Consider the following 18235-nt stretch of genomic DNA (forward strand, 5'->3'; position numbering starts at 1 on the left):
TTGCTGGCTTCTTGGTGAATTGGCCGTAAGAAAGCAGGATCATGTATTTTAAAAATATTCCTCATTTAATACCCCTTGAAAGATGGTAACTATCTAGTTTAGGACAGCTCCTTCTTCCCTTTTGGCTTGTGTAGTAGAACTACTGCCTTGGCATTTGATTTTTCAGGGGCAATGATGTTGCAAGCTGCACATTCAGCCACTGGATGGGAGACTCAGTTAACTAGTTGTCTTGTCTGGCTGCTGGTTGGCTGAAACATTTCTGTTTCCGGTATAGATGTATAGAAACTACTTTGATGCAATTGTACCCTGATCCTGTAATGAAATACATACGAGTGGACCCTTGCAAACATTTTGTTACAAGATCTGGTATTGAGGTAACTTCCTCTGGACCTACGCAATAAACTTGCAATATTAGATGTATCCAGTTGGTAACGAGGACCCCATGAGTGTGTATGGCTCATTCTGTGAATTAAAATGTTGTGTAAGAGCCGGCCTGGTTAATTTTGATAACGTTAATAGTATTCAGCCATTGCAAAGTGACAGCTCAAGAAACCGATTTCCTTCTCCCGGATGGTTTAATGCATAAAAAATATACAGGGTTCTTTCTCTATCTGTGTCCTTTTATACCTGTGATAGAATGCAGTTTTTACCACAGGAGAACAGCCCTGAAGGAGGAAGAGTAAACTAAGGACTATGCAAGGACAAAGAGTCATTGCCTGAAGGGCTGCCAAGTCCTGGAAAAACTCTGCAGCCTTGTGAGAAGTTGGAGCCAAACTGCAGAAATGCTGTACTTGCATTCTGTACCAGGGCATTGATATGCAGCATGCATTCTTCTTCCTTTGCAAGAAACGAAGAGCAAGTAATCTATTCTTATTGTTATTTGGATTACAGTAGCATCTAGAGCCCTAATTTGGGCCACTTTGTTTTAGATGCTGTATCACAGGTGTAAAGGACACGGGGCTAAGTCTACACAGCCCACGGCAGTGAGCCTCCCAGCCCAGGTCAACAGACTTGGGTTGCGGAGCTAGGATTCTAAAAATAGCTGTGTAGACAGTGCTTTGAAGTTGTGGCTCAGGCTGGAGCTTGGGCTCTGAATCCTAAGGATGCGGGTGGTATTTAGACCCACAGCTCCAGCCTGAGCCACCTACACAGGTTTCAGAGTAGCAGCCATGTTAGTCTGTATCCGCAAAAAGAACAGGAGGACTTGTGGCACTTTAGAGACTAACCCATTTATTTGAGCAGAAGCTTTTGTGAGCTACAGCTCACTTCATGGGATGCATAGTCTACACAGCTATTTTTAGTGCAGTAGCATGAGCCCAAGTCTGTCAACCTGGCCTGGGAGTGTTGCTTCTGCGGTCTGTGTAGATACACCCAGACAGGGGAAGAAACTGGAATATTTGCTTTGGAATAAACCTTTCCAGGGGAAAAAAAAAATCTATACTGTGAGCTGTCATCTGGTTGCTGAATGTGCCATAACTTCATGGGTTCCCAAGTATTCTGCACTTTATCTTCTAGGGTAGAGTTAGATGGTTTGATGATAACCTGTTCTTGTAAAACAATGTGCTTTCACTAGTCCCTATGGATACTGACCTGTCCCTATGGATAATGACCATTCCTTATTCTTTTCATGGTATTTCCTCTCACTTATACTAGCTGCTAGTAACCCCTTCGCTGCTTCAATGTCTCTGTCTTTTGTCTGATCAGCCTGGTATAATGAATTGGCTTGAATAGCTCAAGAAACTTTTTTTTGGTGGGGGTGGGGGTGATTTCATGCAAAACAGACATTCAGGGTTCTTGTTCTGTGTATGTTCTTTACGACTGCATTCTGTACATGGTATGTAAGCATGCAATATGTGGCATCTGTATTTACTAGCTCTTTGCTATGTGTGTACCACTCTCCTCACCTGGACCTGTTCAGTGTTTCTGTCCCCTCTCCTGGCCGGCTCCTTAACCCTATGCAGGAGAGGTGAGCTGTGGTGTTTCGGTGACAATGTCCTGGGTTCTAATTCCCCATGGTGAGCGCATGTCAGCATATCCCTATGACCCCTCTTTATCGGAACCCCTCCCTAACCGGGACTAGCCTGGGATAGTCTCTGCCACCTTTCTGGACCACTCCAGCCCAGTTTCCTCTCCAGACCACCCCACTCTAATAATCCTCCTCCCCCTTTCACACCAAATGGAGAATCCCCTGCCCTGTGTGGCTCAAAGCCGCCCAGGGTCAGGGGGATCCTGTGAGTCAGGAGCTTCCCAGATGTTCATCAGCCCAGCATCCAGAGCAGGGTTGGCACCTGTCCAGGCTTTCCTAGGGTCGCCCCTCTTTTGAGGTAGCCGAGTACCCACGGCCAGCGGCCCAGTGCTGTTGGGCCAAGGATCATCCCGGGGTTCTGTCCGCAGGGGGACTCCTGCATTTGGGGAGCCCCCTCCCACTCCTAGCAAAGCGGCTCCCTGGAGATCCCGGGGGGAAGGTGACGGAGGACAGAGGGGTCCCCTCTAGCCCAGCCCGTCTGGCCGGGCCTGCTGCCGCCCCCTCTCCCTCCGGGCTCAGCCCGGCCCCCATCCCCTCCTCCCCCGGCCCGGCCCGGCCCGGCCCCTCCCCTCCCATCCTGCCGGAGTTGCCTGCTGCAGCGTCCGGCCGCTGGCTTCTCCTCCTCCGACAGCAGGTAACCGGCCTCGCCGCCCCGCCCGGCGCTGGGGTCCCGAGCCCCCTTCCCGGGAGGAGTAGGCGGGTTAGGCCTACCTCGGGGGCCGAAGCACCGGCCTTTCCTAGTCAGGCACGCCGAGAGCGGGGCGCCTCGCCCCGCGTTCCAGAGGCCATGGGGGCGGGGCAGGAAGGGGGTCCCTGTCCGGCTCCCCGGAGCAGCGGCTCCAGACGGGCCGCGGGGTGCCTGGGGAAGGCGGCTGTGTCATGCTCCCCCATGCACCCTACCACTAACTTGGGGTGCCAAAGACTTGACACGTCCCACCCTGGGAAGAGGGGAGATTCCTTGTGTCAGTGGGGCCAGGATTGGCCTTCCATTGCCTATGGGACCCCAACGGGCTGGCTCTAGCTTTGTGGGGGCCCTGCGTGAAGTGTGTGGAGCCTTGGGGTGCACAGCGCAGTGGTGGATCCCTGGTGTATCAAGGGTGCTTCCCACTGGGGGGATGTAGGAGAGTTTTAGTATTTGGGGTGTGGGGATTTTGGTGCTTGTCATCACTTGGGGCCAGGGAGGGAGTGGGATCAGCAGGGTTTTATCAGCTAGATGTGGAGGTTAAGGCAGGATTTTAATGAGGATCCGTGGGATTGTTTCTGTACATTTGATCTTCACATTGGGATGGGGTGCTGCACAGTGTTAGCAAATAGGGAAGAGTCCAGGGGGTGCTCTGGAAGAGGGTGCTGACAAAACAGCTCTCCCTCCCCAAAATAAAAGTATGGATCCCTGTGTGGTTACTGACTTAGCATGTGAATAGTGCAGGCCCTGGGGTTTCCTTAGTTACTGAAAGTTCCCAAGTTTGCAGATGAGGGAACTGAGATGGCTTGATAATTTCTAGTATATGTAGGGTTCCCGCAAAATGCAGGTACCCCCAAATATTGATTGCATTGCTTGTCTTTAAGGTCTTGACACTCATCACTGTGATCTTTGCTGTGAGCTGAGTCCCTTGGCAAGGTAACTGGCATTTATCTTAAAAGAGTATTTTAAGAACCTTGTTTATTATATATTCCTGATCAGTAGGTGGGAGGGGCGACACAGAAGTAGAAAGCTCAGAGACTCAGCCTGTGCAGAAAGGGGATGATGCAGCATTAGCTGTTGGAAAAATGATGCGTAATGCCTTCTGTTCCTCCTAAGAAGGGAAACCCACTGCTTCGTTTGAGCTGCAGTGCTGATACTCTATTATCCCCTGGTCCTTAAAATATTGGTAAGTGTTGCCAAGGCAGCAGTTTGGCTTATTTAGCAGAATTTAAGGAATTTATGTCTTCCCCTAAGCAACAGTGAACACCTGATTCTAAGTATTTGTCCTTTGTTAATTATTGCAGAATAATTGTTGAAAAAGGGACCTTGCTGGTATTGGGCTAGTATATTAGAATTAGTTGGGCTGTTTTCTTGTATCTTACCATCTGTTGATTCAGTCTTTTCTCTAGTAGTGGACAGGATCACATTTAACTTTTATTATGATTGCAAATGGTAGCTTACTATTAACAACTACAGTGCTGCTGGAAGAGGGAAATGGTTTTCTGGGCCTGTTGTATTTGAAGAGTTGGATTTTTGGAGGGTCTAAATGGCAAATGCTTAAAGATGATAATTTTGCAATCCTAAAACTAAATGTGTGGGCACATCATTTTTAATTACCTCAAATAATAAATGAACATGAAAAATTTTGCTTCCTTTGATTGTCCTTCAATAAGGCAAGTAGTACCGTCAGGGTTTCTAATGTGAGATGTGTTCTGAACATGGGACTGGGACCAGGAATTTCTGAGTTCTGATTCCATCTCTGACATTGTCTCTCTGTGTTACGCTGGGCAAGTCACTTAATTTTCTGGCCCAATTTCCCCCTGTATAAAATGCAGATAATATTGTATGTATTTATCTTATGGAGGGAAGGGGGAGGATTAACTAGCAAACGTTTGTAAATTATTTTGCAGATGGAAAGCACTAAGTATTTATTACTATTAATACTCATGTTTACATAGTATGTTGTGTACTAAATGTTTAACTTCTGCAAAAATATTTGCAACTGTCTAGCTTTGGTGTAGGTGCATGTAATTTGTTTTAGCAAAAGGAGAGAAATATGTTGTTGAGTAGGAAAGCCACCCGTTTTGGCAGCAATTGTCATCTTTTTGTAGGTCAGAGTTACTGTGGAATTGTTCTGACATGTTCATGCTGTTGTTCTGCAGTGCTTGTTGGGAAGGAGACAGACTGGGGAGGACTTGCTCTAAGGTTATTTCCTTTCACTTTAAAACAAAATGTATGAACTTTGATAAATAAAAGGGCGGCTTTAAGAAATGTTTTTATTATTGAATTCCTATTTTCTCAAGCAACAGCAGAGAGAGAACCTGTATGTACGATGTAATTAAGTCGACCTAAGCCCTAGTGTGGACACTGCTAGATCAACGGAAGAATTCTTCTGTTGACTAGGTTACCGCCTCTTGGAGAGGTGGATTTACTACGGCGATGGAAGAATCTCTTCCATCGCTGTAGTGTCTATGCTACGGAAACGCACTGTAGCATTTCTAAGGGCCTGTCTACACGTGAAATGTTACAGCCGCACCACTGTAGAGCTTCACTTCCTAAACTGACAGGAGGGGTTTTCCCATCGGCGCAGGTAATCCACCTCCTTAAGAGGTGGTAGCTAGGTCTACAGAAGAATTCTTCTGTTGATTTAGTGCTATCTATACTGGGGATTAGTTCAGCGTAACTGCATCGCTCAGGGGTGTGGATTTTGTAGTTAAGCCGACTAACCTTTCTAATGAAGACCTAGAGTTGATGTACCCTATACTACAATAAATCAAGTTTAACAATGGTTGTTAAACTCACTTACAGCCTAGCTGTGGTCTAATACATTCAACCCGCACTAAGTAGATGGGACTGACCCATTTCCCAGTTGTATTCAAAAAATGAAGTGCTAAGAACAAGTGGGAAAATCAACTCCCCAATATTGCAAACACTTAACACACGTTTAACTTTAAATATGTGAGTAGTCCTTTGGAAATACAGTAGAATCAATGGAATTCAGTGGGACCACTCGACTATGTAATTTTAAGCATATGTGTAAGTGCTTCTGTGATCAGGACAGGTATTTGTTCATTCAGTTTGTTTTAAAAATAGTTACCATTTAATTTAATGTACATATGTTAAAGATGATAGTGAGATGATAGTTTGTCTTTCCTGCTCCAGGCTCTAAACTGCAGCCCTGTGGGATTGGGCAGTTGCTATTTAGCCATCTGCTCACTGGTTATTAAGCCAAACCTTGAAGTTCCTAGAGCCTCTGGCTACAACCAATGTGTCATTCTCTATTATTTGCAATGAATTTCTTTCCTCCAGGCCTGCAACATGTTCAGTTCCTAGCTGGTAAAGCCATTTTACATAATGCCACATTAGGTCTTACTTCTGCCAGGACAGGGCATGGAATTAGGAAGGATTTTCAGCTTTGGGAAAAAACCTTTACTTTAGCTGGAGTGACTTAGCTCTTCAGCCTCTTGGGTCCCCCCACCCCCCCAAAACAAATGTTTTAGAACCCCTGCTCTAAAACTGGGGGTTGGGACCCATCAGGGGGTCACAAGGTTATTACATGGGGGGGGTTGTAATCTGTCAACCTCCACCTCAAACCCCGCTTTGCATCCAGCATTTATAATGATGGTAAATATATAAAAAAGTGTTTTTAATTTATAAGGGGGTCGCACTCAGAGGCTTGCTATGTGAAAGAGGTCACCAGTAAAAAAAATTTTGAGAGCCACTGTTTTAGAGCATCTTTGAAAATGATGTCTAAGGTGTCAAAGAATGTTAAACTGCAGGAAGCAATGAATATGCTGCTGTATGCGTCATTTAAAACTTTTGGTGAGCTTGAAGCTGACCTTTCTTTACTGGTATAGAGCTTTTACAGCTGGTTGGCCTCTAGCAAGTAGTAATATTATGGAGCAGGTTCTGAACTGTCTGTATTGCTTGCAGAGTTTTTATTTAAGGCCATAGATGCAATTTCCTTAAAATATATTGCTCAGAAGTTGCCTCACTTTGATGCAACTACGTCTGAGGGCATGTCTGGAGTGTTCCATAGGTAGGCTCCGTGATCTCAAATATGGACTACTCCAGAGGGGTTTATTTTGCTTATAAATTATTATTGACGAGAAACCCTGGAAATGTTCCTTTATACTGTGTGCGTTTGGATATATTATCCTGAGTGGAACCCCACTTGTCATACTCTGCACAGTGATTTACATATGTTAATGTTGTCGAGCAGATAAGTATTTAACTGTAAACCCCTCAGAAATGCTGGTGGCTTCCTTGCTTTTGAAGGCGGGTTACTGATATTACAAACCTTCCTCCTCTAGTCCCCCCACCCTCCTTCATTTAAAACAGTGAGTACATTTTTAGTGATTAGGTACTAGCTTCAGCTAGGCCTATAGCATAGGTCCTGTGCCAGCTTCTATACACAACTCTGTTGAAGCAGCTCAAAACTGAGCTGCAGCATCCTTTTGATTTTAGTCTCGGCCTCCTGTGAACAGACTGATGAGATTTTATCCTCTCCTGTGGAGCTTTGGTTGTGTTTGACAACAGGAAGTAAGATAAGATAATGAAACTGGTTTTTACTTGTGGCCTGCTGAGCCAGGATGGGAAACTTGGCTTAATTAATTAGAATGTATTCATGATATGTAGCTTACATGTTTTTCTAGTTACCTTGTGCGGACTAGGAAGAGGTTGAGTGAAATGATATATGTAAATACATGTATAAAATAATGTTGTTTTTTTTTTAACTGGGTTAGTATTCTGTAGCATCCAATGATGCTGTGTGATCCAGATAAGCTGGGACTTTGAGCCTTCAGAAGAGAGTACACAGTGGTTCATCACATTATCATCTTCCTTTGAGGTATGAACCAAATCAATTTCAGCAAGTCCAAATCTTTGGTTAGACCTGTAGTTCTTAACCGGGGTGTGGGGCCCCCTAGGGGGCCTCCAGCAGGTTTCAGGGAAGCCTCCAAGCAGAGCCAGCATTAGACTTGCTGGGGCCCAGGGCAGAAAGCCAAAGCCCACCGCATGGGGCTGAAGCGCAGGTCCCTGAGCCCCGCCACCTGGGGCTGAAGTTGAAGCCTGAGAAATGTAGCTTTGTGAGGGCCTGTGTGGCGTGGGGCGCCAGACAATTGCCCTGCTTTGCTACCCCCTAATGCCGGCCCTGGCTTTTATATGCAGAAAACCAGTTATTGTGGCACAGGTGGGCCGTGGAGTTTTTATAACCTGTTGTGGGGGGAGAGGGGGCTCAGAAAGAAAAAAGGTTGAAAACCTCTGGGTTAGACAGTATAGATAACTGAATTGGCAGTTGTGGCCTTTAAAGTGTGCATGTAGATTTAGTATTTTACTACATTTTTGGAACACAGGTAGCACATTGTACAAATAATAATAATTATTAACTGTGTCTGCTCCCTGCTCCTTTCCATTGCATCGTCCACTTACCTCTGATATCATAATGCCATTACTCAACAATGAGCTCTTCTGTATTAGCAGAACAGCAGCATTGAACTGTAGTGTTACCTGACATCAAGATTGGTGCCTTTGGGTGTTGTATCTGGTGCGTGGAGGTTTAATTTAATCTCTGAGATTTACTCATGTAGTCCCCTCATCCCTGCACTGGGACAAATGTACAGTCTGGAAACTGTTATACCTAATTACAGGGGAGATGTATAATGTCCAATTTAAATTTTTGAGATTATTACCTTATGCTTTTGAGTTGTAAAGATGGATTTTCTTACTCCCTAACATCTTAAAACTGCAGCATATCAGTTTACTTTCCTGCTGTCTTTACCATCAAGTCTGACATTTAACCAAATTGAGGAGTCATCCTGCAATTTCTGTACCTCTGTAGGTGAGCTTTAGTGAGAATGGGAGATACAAGAGACGTTTGTCCTCACCTGGATTCCATAGGTGAGGTCACCAAAGATGACCTGCTGCTCAAATCCAAGGTAAAGGAAGCGCTGCTTGCAGTGTGGTTACCTCGTGTGTGTGTGGGGGGGGGGGGGCGGGGGGCTGCCCTAAGATACAAAGATTGTACATATCCACAAGTGGGATGTAGAAACTGAACACAAGTGGGATGAACTGAAACTGATATCTTTTTGAGCATGCCTCATAAAATGAGGCATTGTCAGCCATTTGTACTCCAGAAATACAATTAAATGATGTGAAGAGGCTGTCCTTATGAGATAGCCCAAGGGAAAGCCCATAATTCTAGCATTTACTCTTGAGTGCTGTTGATCTGTCTACCTCGCTCATTAACAAATGAAGTCTTCAAAATCTCTTTCTCTTTAAATGGTTTCATTTGGCAACTAATACATTTTCAAGGCTCATGGGCTTACTTCAGAAAGGGGGTGATGTGAAAGGAAACATCTTAGTGGCTGGAATTTTGGAGTGAGTAGAAGTGGCTGATGGAATTAGATTAAAAACTAACATTTCTGCCATCTGGGCAGTGCTCAAAGCCCTCTTCACTGGTGCATTTTTGAATGACTGTTTACCCTGCTCAAAGATGTCTCTCATCGCAGGTTCTTGAAAGTGTAAATTTAATTTAGGTGGAATTCATAGTACTGGGAAAAATGAATTGTGCAGCCAAACAAGGTTTTAATCTCTGCCCCAAAAAGTCAACTCATGCAATAAGCATAGGGTGCTCCCCTCTGAGTCAAGGGCTAGGCTACTAAACTGTAATGACTTTTTCTTTATGTATGACTGCAGGGAACTTGCCAGTCGTGCAGAGCTGGGGGACCAAACCTCTGGGCTTGCCTGCAGGTAAAAAGAGCCTGCTATCTGTGTGTACTGTATAAAGGGGCTTCTCATTTTTTATTTATACTGTTTCTTAGTACAATGCAGTACTTACTTTCAGGCTGACTTATCGCCTTTGGATATGAAATTAGGTCTGAGATCATAGTATCTGGTAAACAAAGAAAGAAGCATTAGAAGAAAGGAAGCCAGTAAAAGTGTCCATCAGCTTTCAATTATATCCCAGAAAAATAGAAGCCAATGATCAAACTCTAATACTGTTTGCCTCACATCTAGGCCTATTTTGTTCACACCTCACAAATGACTTCCTCCTGGAGCCCCAATGGGAATCAACACTGAAGAATGCTACTAGCTACCATCTGTTTTTAAGCACCTGGTAATTGAATGGATCCTTCTGCTTGCAGCTTTTAGGGAGATTTAAAGTCTATGGAGCCAGAGAACTTTAGTGATGTTGTTGAAAGGAGGGGAACAAGGCAGAAGGGAATGAAAAAGAGCTGGCTTAAATATGATCAGAGCTGGAATAGACTCCGGATGTCATCTGATCTGGAACGTAGGCCAAATTCAGCCCTTATGTAAGCAGATGCGCTGCAACTGACTTTAAAACAAACAAAACTAAAACATTCTATGCAGTGACATCATCATTGACTGGTGGAGCTTCACCCATTTACACCAGCTCTGATCTTGGTCCCTGTCACTTAAAATGATCAATGCTAGGAGCTGTAGAGTAGTGTTTCTCAGTGGGTCACTTCCCCTGGGGGCAAATATCAAAAGGCAATCGGGGCAGGTGGGATGCAAGGCATTGGATATGTTATTGCCATCTAAAGCAAGGAAAATCTTGCTTTCCCCACACTCTTACTGTTCAAGGTCAAGTATTCTCTGCCAAACCTCTCAAAACACACACACACAAATTACATAGGCTTTTCATTGTTATCATGGATACATTTACTATAAAAGCAAGAGTAAAAAAAAAAAAAAAAAGTAAGGAAGTCATGAAAACGTTTGAGTTGAAGTAAGGGCTTGCTTACCTGACAAGGTTGAGAAGTACTGCTCCAGAGAAAGTTGTAAGATTCTCACTGTGCAGCGGTACATCACATCTGTGTGTACCTGTCATACCGATTGTCGATCAGTTGTACTATCAAAAATTATTCCTGGGTAACAAATGCACATGGCATTTTTAAAACACAGGGGAAGTCACAGATCTTGAAGAGCTTATGATGCTTGTCAGTTTCATTCTGTTGCTTTTTCTTGGGAAGTTCTATGCATAGGGGCTGTAGGGGCAGCAGTACTAGGAGGAGCAGAGATAATCTTCTTTTCCATCCATGAACACCCTGAGCAGCAGGCAAGGGTTGCCCTGTATTGCCTGGCAATATCCACTTCCATTATGATACTTATGGTTAGTTTGCATCATGGTAGTTCCTAGGCCCTGTTGTGCTGAGCACTGTGTAATCAGAGTAAAAGATAGTCCCTGCCCCGAAGAGCTCTTAGTAGGAGCAGTGGAACAAAGCTGAAAAAGATTTTGCCAGATTTTACACTGTTGTTCAGGAAGCTGCAGCATGTCCGGAAGTATCAGACTGATAGATCTTATACCTGTAACTTTGCAGGGGCAAGTTATTCTTTTTAGATACATTTCTAATCCTTTCCAAAACATACTTGTAACAGAAGAAAGAAGACAAGGCGTTTGAATGAGGGGACTGATGGGGAAAGACCAAGCAGTGGAAAGAGAAGAGGTGACAGAATGGACATGGACCAACTCTCATCTTAGTATCTGGATTTCATCAGACAAGCAATGTATTTTTACAACAGATTTTCAAATGATCCATCTTTAGATCTATGGACACAGTGTGATCAGAAAAACTAACGTCTGTGATTTGGATTGGAGGTTTCATAGAGTCATGTGAGCAAGGGTGGGCATAGTTTTTTGTTTTTTTTTCAAGAAGTGCCAAGTCTTTTGTAATGCTGTGACTCAGGTTACGACGCATGCTCATGGAGTGCAAAGGGTCAGCGCACATGCAGCTGCTGGCTAGGATGGGGGTCACAAACCCCTTTTTTCATTCTGTTGTGGGTTTATCTTGCCACATCCAAACTGTTCTCCCACTATCTCCTCTCTCTCTAGGTTGCTTGTCCTTATGTTGGGTGTGGGGAATCCTTTGCGGATCATAGCACCCTTCACGCACAGGTGAGCTGTTCTCTATAACCCTCTCTCTCTCTTGTCAGGACAGACAGAGTTGGATTTCCAAATAAATTAAATTCTGATCCACAAAGCATGGGCGCTTATTGATTATAGCCATTCCCGGCCACCTTTCGAGCCCAGACAACATTTATATAATGACTATGGTCCGTAGGTTCCAAACTCTCTGGCGATTGAGTTACAGTTTGTGGTTCTCAGTATTCTCACTATTTTGGTTTTTAGGCCAAAAAACACAACCTGACAGTGAACCTGACAACATTCCGGGTGTGGTGTTATGCCTGTGAAAAGGAGGTATTCTTGGACCAGAGACTGGCAGCACATGCTCCATCCCTGTCATCAAAGTTCAGTGAACAGGTGGGTCTTTCACCCCATAAGTCAGGAGGATACTGTTGAATGGGATGGAACGCTTAGCAGGGTTTTTCTTTTTTTTTGTTAGATGACTAGTTTAGGACTCCCCACTATTGGACATGCCATTGTTGCAATGAGAGCTCTCAAACCTGAAGGAAGATGCCTCCCATCAAGATAATCTTGCGTTTATTTATCAACTTTCATCCAGGGGGATTCCTAATGTGCTTTAAAAACTGTGTCCCTCTCTATATAATCGGTCTGTCTTTGGCCGCTTCTGAAGGGTGGCCACGTCTGGGGTGAACGGCAGCAGCATTAACTGCCAAACTAGAAATGTACCCTCTGCAGACACTATTGACTGTCCCTTGGGCCTCTTGTGGTACATCTTGACTTCACTAAGGATGCTCCTTGGACAGCCTTACTGAGGTAATGCCATCAGGAAAGGTAAAGAGGTTAGTGCAGCAGCATATTGCCAGTGCCTTTGATACTGGGGTACCTTCTTAGTGGCTGGGTGAATAAATGGGTACAGATTGTGTTTCTCTGCAGATCAGACCTGCCACTGATGTTTATTTCTCTGCCTTTAATCTAGGAGTCTCCATTGCCTGCTCACCCCCTGAAGGCAGTTCCAATTGCAGTGGCTGATGAAGGGGAATCGGAATCAGAGGAGGATGATCTGAAACCAAGAGGTAATGCCACACTGAATTATGGGATCAGTTATAACTGCACCTCTGGACTCTAAGGCTTACATTGTGAGGTTCCTGGAGAGTCTTTGTGATTTCAGTAGGACTGGGATGCTGAGCTCGTTTGCGAGGGACGTGCTGGATTCCCTTTCATCTTGTGCAGAATGTAGAAAAGTGGTGCTTCTGAAAAGGAAGGGGTGCTGGAAAGTTACCTTCCTTTCTTGTCTAACATCTCTTGCATTTTCTCCAGGCCTTACTGGAATGAAAAACCTTGGGAACTCCTGCTACATGAATGCAGCGCTTCAGGCCCTCTCAAACTGGTAGGTGACAGGACCGTTCTGTGGTGATGCTCCCTTGAATACTCCCTAAAAATAAAGAAGTGCCTGTTCCAATCCGAGACCTCCTTCATGAACGCTGTGTGTGGAAATCAGCTGAGGTGCAGAGTAGGGAGGGAGAAGGGGAAAAAAACAGGATCATGGTGTTTAATGCATAAAAAGCTGCAGAGCAGGAAACTGAGCAAACCAACGGGACACGTACCATTGGGCTGGCGGTGGAAGTACAGGCCTTTAGTTTCCATTGTGATCTTTAAAATAGAGTAAATATAAAATATTTTATAGGTGCATGTGCATGCATTTTCCCTCCCAACTTCTTTTTAATGTTCTCCCTAATGAGGTGGCCTTGAAAACCTCAACCCAAAATAGTTCTCACCATCTGGTCTTGGCAATAAACTCTAGCATCTCTCAGGGGAGGGATCCCAATCATTCAGACCAACGGGAGTGATTTGTGAAGAATCAGAGGGCAGCATTTGCAGCACCATCTCTTTCCCCTTTTTCTAAATGTTAAATTTAAAAAGCAACCTTAGGACATGTCCTCTCTTTCTGTGTGTCTTTAAACGTACGCATAGAAGAAATTCCCCTTCACTTACCTCTCCTCTCTTTCCTTCTTTAGCCCACCTCTCACACAGTTTTTTCTGGAGTGTGGCGGGCTGGTACGTACGGACAAGAAGCCCGCATTGTGCAAAAGTTACCAGAAACTGGTCTCTGAGGTTTGGCACAAGAAGCGGTGAGTAATCCCTCCCCAGTCCAAACGGGAAGGCGTATAGCGGTTCATACTTCAGTTACGAACACAGTAAAAATAATGAGAGGTGTGACGCAGTCTCTGAATTCAAGCTTTAGGACTAGCCCTAGAAGATGTGGGGTGTGTTGCTGTGAGCGCCTGATGTCGTACTCCCCTTCTTCCACCCTGCAGTTAGTGATCAGACAGCCATCTTTTGAGGAACAGGGTCTAGAAACCTCTGAAAATTCATTACATTGAGATCAAAACAGTGAATCAAAGCGTGCATGGTAATGTGAAGTGCTTTAAACAGAGAGCTTAAGAAGGGCTTTTCTTCTCACTGATTTGCTGAAAAGAGGGCGGGGATATTTGGCTGCTGCTGTGCAAGTGCAGCATTTGGTGGTGTTGCTTTTGATTTACACAGAAAAAGCAACTCGCATCTGATACTGATATTTACCAATCAGCCTGGAAGGTGTTTTTGATTGTCAGTTGCTGGCTGTTGACTCAGTATGAGAACTAGGAACCCTGGGCCAGACCCTCAGCTGGTGTAAATTGGTGTAGCACCACTGAAATAATTTGGTTTATAGCAGCCGAGGATCTGATTCCCTAACTGCAAATGTAAGTAGTTGCAAGAATCAGATCGGGTATCTAAATTGTGTCCTATGTTTTGTGTTAATTGTTATCATAGTACAAGACAGACAAGGTGGGTGAGTATCTTTTGTTGGATCAGTTTTGTTGGTGGAAGAGACAAGCTTTCAAGCTTCACAGAGCTCTTCTTCAGGTCTGGGAAAGGTAACCAGAGTGTCAGCTGTCCTAGCAACAGAAATTGGTCCAGTAAAAGATATTTGCTCACCCACCTTGTCTCTCTCTTATCCTGGGATCAACACAGCTGCAACAAGAGTGCAGACAGAGTATGAGTAAGTTGTGGGTTTGGAATGGATTAAAACTATTTGGAATAAGCGGTGGAGCATGGCAGTAATTTTGAGCAGTGTAATGTAATTTTAATATAACGTAACTCCTGTGAGTTCTGACTGTTTGAGGTGGGCACTGCTCTTTGTCTGTGAAATCAAAATAAATAAGTAGACGAGACCATTCTGGCAATGGAAATGACGGACAGCACCATCACTTGACATTTTAAAAAGTGACACAGCATTGGTGAATGTACAGTAGGGATCAGTCTGTCACTAGTAGGGAAAAGAGATTAAAATACTTGGTAGATAGATACCTGCATCATCTCAAATCTTATGATTTCTAGTTAACAGATACGTTCAGGCTTTGTAGCAACATAACTCTTCTTTTTCCCCTTTCCTTTAAACTGACTGCCGCTTTTTATTTTGTGCATACTACACAGTTCAGCTCTCGACTCGATATGTGAATTAATGGTCTTTTTTCTTAAACAGCCCAAGCTATGTGGTTCCCAGCAGCTTGTCTCATGGAATTAAACTGGTCAACCCCATGTTCCGGGGCTATGCACAGCAGGTGGGCCATCCAACAAAAACACTAGCCTTTCTAGACGTATGCCTAGGTTGTTCCACATCATGTGATTCTTACTTCTGTAGTGGAGCCCGCTTCATGAAGTACCTCATGTAAGAGTAAATGGCCCATATTAACTGGTTGGGTGCTGGGATTGTCCCATTGTTTTGCCTCTGTATTAGAGAATGGCTAGAGCACTTGACTGGGACACAGGAGATCTAGGTTCTATTTCTGGTGGGACTTTGGGCAAGGCTCGGCACATCTCTGTACCTCAGTTTCCCTGTCTGTAAAATGGGGATAATGATACTGACCTCCTTTGCCAAGCACTTTGAGATCTGATGAAAAATGCCCTCTAAGACCTATGTGGTATTATTGTTACTTATATTAGAGGGGAGTCTGGTTACACCTGCACTAAAAGCTTACAAATACCAACTTTTATTACATGCACATCCTTCTCGGCACCCAATTTAAATGAGTCCTTTAAAAAGATCATGTCTTCTGGGGTGGGGGGAAAGAGTACTTCACTGTACAAAGAATTAAAGAAAAAAAATTCACTTATTCTTTAGAATGAAATTTCACCTTCAGTGTGTAGTTGGTTAGAAAGTGTACAGCGAGAAGGGACATCCGACAATAGCGTATTTAAGCCATGGCACTGGTAGCAAGTGAAAACCGAGATGACGATGATAAAAATATCAGTTGCTGAAATAGAGAGACCAGAGCTGCTATATTTGCCCTTGATGCAAAGCCATTGGATAGGAATTCCAGCTATAAAGAGTTAAAACTGAAGAGCTGATGATGATTTATTATATTTTAAACCAAATCTTCCATAATGTCACAAGTCTTCAAAATGTCACTACCCAGAGCTGTCCCTTATCAGCAATCTCCACTATCTGAGGGGCCACATAGGGGGGCCTTCACACTGGCTGATCTGTCTTTGATTTCTAGTTCTAATCCCTGGCAGTAAAGGATTTTAATACTATGTTTGCTGTAAGGGATGGGGTTATCATGTGAAGACATCAATGGAGCATGAAGATTGTTTTTGTAGCATAGACTGTACTGTTCTTTGCAGCCCACTGTCTTGATTGTCTTTCTCCTGGTTTCCCACGTTCTTTCAGTGCTGACATCCCAGTAAACAAGATAACTGTCCAAGTTCTATAGCAGTAGCCCAGTTTGACCATCCTGAGACCTTCCTAAGCTCCTGAGAAAAAGCAGAAATTGAAACAGTTAGCTGCAAATTGGGACTGTAATCCCCAGGCATTAGAGTAGTCAGTGGAATGGGCAGGATCCCTCTGTCCATCTGCTGAATACCACCAACTCCATGTGTTCTCTGAGTGGGACTCCTTGTATTCCCCGAGGGGCTAACTTTTGTGGGCTTTACAGTGGAAACTGGAGTAGCTGTGTTTTGTCCCTAGATGGGCAGTATATAATGTGGGATTGCTCCTGGTTTTCAGGACACCCAAGAGTTTCTGCGATGCCTGATGGACCAGCTTCATGAAGAGCTAAAGGAACCAATTGTTGCTGAGGCAAGAGACTCTGACTCCAGTGACACGGATGACAAGCGGGAAGGTGACCGTAGCCCCTCAGAGGATGAGTTCCTCTCTTGTGATTCAAGCAGCGACAGGGGTGATATCGATGGGCAAGGCAGAACAGGGGGCATGAGCAGCTCCCTAGCCGAGGCAGAGTTGCTGATCCAGGATGAGGCCGGGAGAGGGATCTCTGAGAAAGAGAGGCTGAAAGACAGGAAATTCTCCTACAGCCACCGACGGAGCAACTCGGAACAAGTTGATGAGGATGCAGATGTTGATACCACCCTGAGTCCAATTGATGGCAGAGCTTCTCCTGAAACCCTACCTCCTCCCTGCCCTGCCAGCCCATGTAGGACACCAGGTACTAATATAGCGTCCCTATCACACCATACAAGAACCAGTGCCATATTCATGTGTTGGGGCATGCTAATGGGGAGGGGGAAGTCAGACAGATAAGTTGTGTAGACATTCCCATTCCTGATTTCAGAATGTCTTTGCTTCTAAGACAGTGATCTGCTTCCTCCAGCTTGCTTCATTTCTACCATAGCAATCCATAGGTAAATCAGCAGAGAACTACTTCAGTGTGCCCAGATACAGTGGTGATGAACATAGTTTACATGCTGGATAGGCTACTAGTTTGAGCTGCCTCTGCCAAATGTGACCATTAAAAAACAAAACAAAAAACCTTCTGTTGAGGGAAAGGTGGGTTTTATAATGCCAGACTAGCACTTTAAAGAAGTGAACTGCTGTACGTGCTAATGATAAACCAAATATTAATAACACAAGACATACAGGGGGTTGAGAAGGGGGTTGGATTAGATGACCTGCTGAGGTCCCTTCCAACCCTGATATTCTATGAAACCAAACGACACAGTAACACCTAACAAAGAACAGAGCACAGTCTGAAGGAGCTCCTGGACCTGCACATCTTTTAAAAATTACTTCAGGAAAAATGTGGAATAAGCATGTAAAGCTCTCATTATCCTACAAACTTACCCTGGGAATAGTTGGTTCCGAGAGGGGTAAAGGAAAGGAGGTAAAAAGGGGTGTGTGGAAGAGTGGACTCCCAGCCAGCGTCCCACCTCATGGCTAGGTGTGTGGAGTAGCAGCTCTTTCTCTTGCACGCCCTGCCAACTGTCGCTCCTGTCCCTTGGTGGTCTGTCTCTTCTCATGACTCAGCCTTCTGGCCAGGTTACATTTAGTCATGTGCCTTCTGGGGTAACAGAAAATCGAACAAATAGTCCAATGTCCCTACAAAAGGCCTTTGGACCCAGTTCTGGGGCTAACGGTCCAGCTCTCAATCGTTCTTGTCCCCTTCTGAAGGGCCTCATGTCACCTTCCCCAGTGGCTGGTAGGGGAACCCAGGCCTTCCCATGACACTGGATTCTATACCCAGCAGCCAAGGTTTGCTCCATCAGACTCCTTGCTGCTGTCTCTCTGGATTTCCTCCTCCTGTAGCCTGTTCAGCTGGCCTCTCCTGCAGTCTCTCTGGGGTCACCTGTCTGTCAGGGCTGGGACTTG

The 18235-nt window shown here is 44.7% G+C and overlaps 1 protein-coding gene across 14 annotated transcripts in view; it reads left to right on the forward strand.

The window, feature by feature from the left end:
• USP20 (ubiquitin specific peptidase 20) overlaps nucleotides 1-18235 on the forward strand; it is a 110711-nt gene that overhangs the window by 3374 nt on the left and 89102 nt on the right. For 2 of the 14 annotated variants that reach the window (XR_012155207.1, XM_073313777.1), the window contains exons 1-10: nucleotides 5356-7557; nucleotides 8548-8644; nucleotides 9405-9458; nucleotides 11563-11625; nucleotides 11860-11991; nucleotides 12572-12668; nucleotides 12913-12982; nucleotides 13611-13724; nucleotides 15116-15194; nucleotides 16640-17075. Coding sequence is in view for 13 of the 14 variants with exons in the window: in XM_073313777.1 (XP_073169878.1) it covers nucleotides 8564-8644; nucleotides 9405-9458; nucleotides 11563-11625; nucleotides 11860-11991; nucleotides 12572-12668; nucleotides 12913-12982; nucleotides 13611-13724; nucleotides 15116-15194; nucleotides 16640-17075 (1126 nt within the window). In the remaining variant the exon portion in view is untranslated. Of the gene's footprint in view, nucleotides 1-2406; nucleotides 2661-3592; nucleotides 3645-3685; nucleotides 3895-4845; nucleotides 4914-5351; nucleotides 7558-8547; nucleotides 8645-9404; nucleotides 9459-11562; nucleotides 11626-11859; nucleotides 11992-12165; nucleotides 12409-12571; nucleotides 12669-12912; nucleotides 12983-13610; nucleotides 13725-15115; nucleotides 15195-16639; nucleotides 17076-18235 lie in introns of those variants that run through there. The other 12 variants (XM_073313767.1, XM_073313769.1, XM_073313774.1 and 9 more) reach the window with 12 other exon arrangements.

Source organism: Lepidochelys kempii, chromosome 16, assembly GCF_965140265.1.
Source record: "Lepidochelys kempii isolate rLepKem1 chromosome 16, rLepKem1.hap2, whole genome shotgun sequence".
Lineage (NCBI taxonomy): Eukaryota > Metazoa > Chordata > Testudines > Cheloniidae > Lepidochelys > Lepidochelys kempii.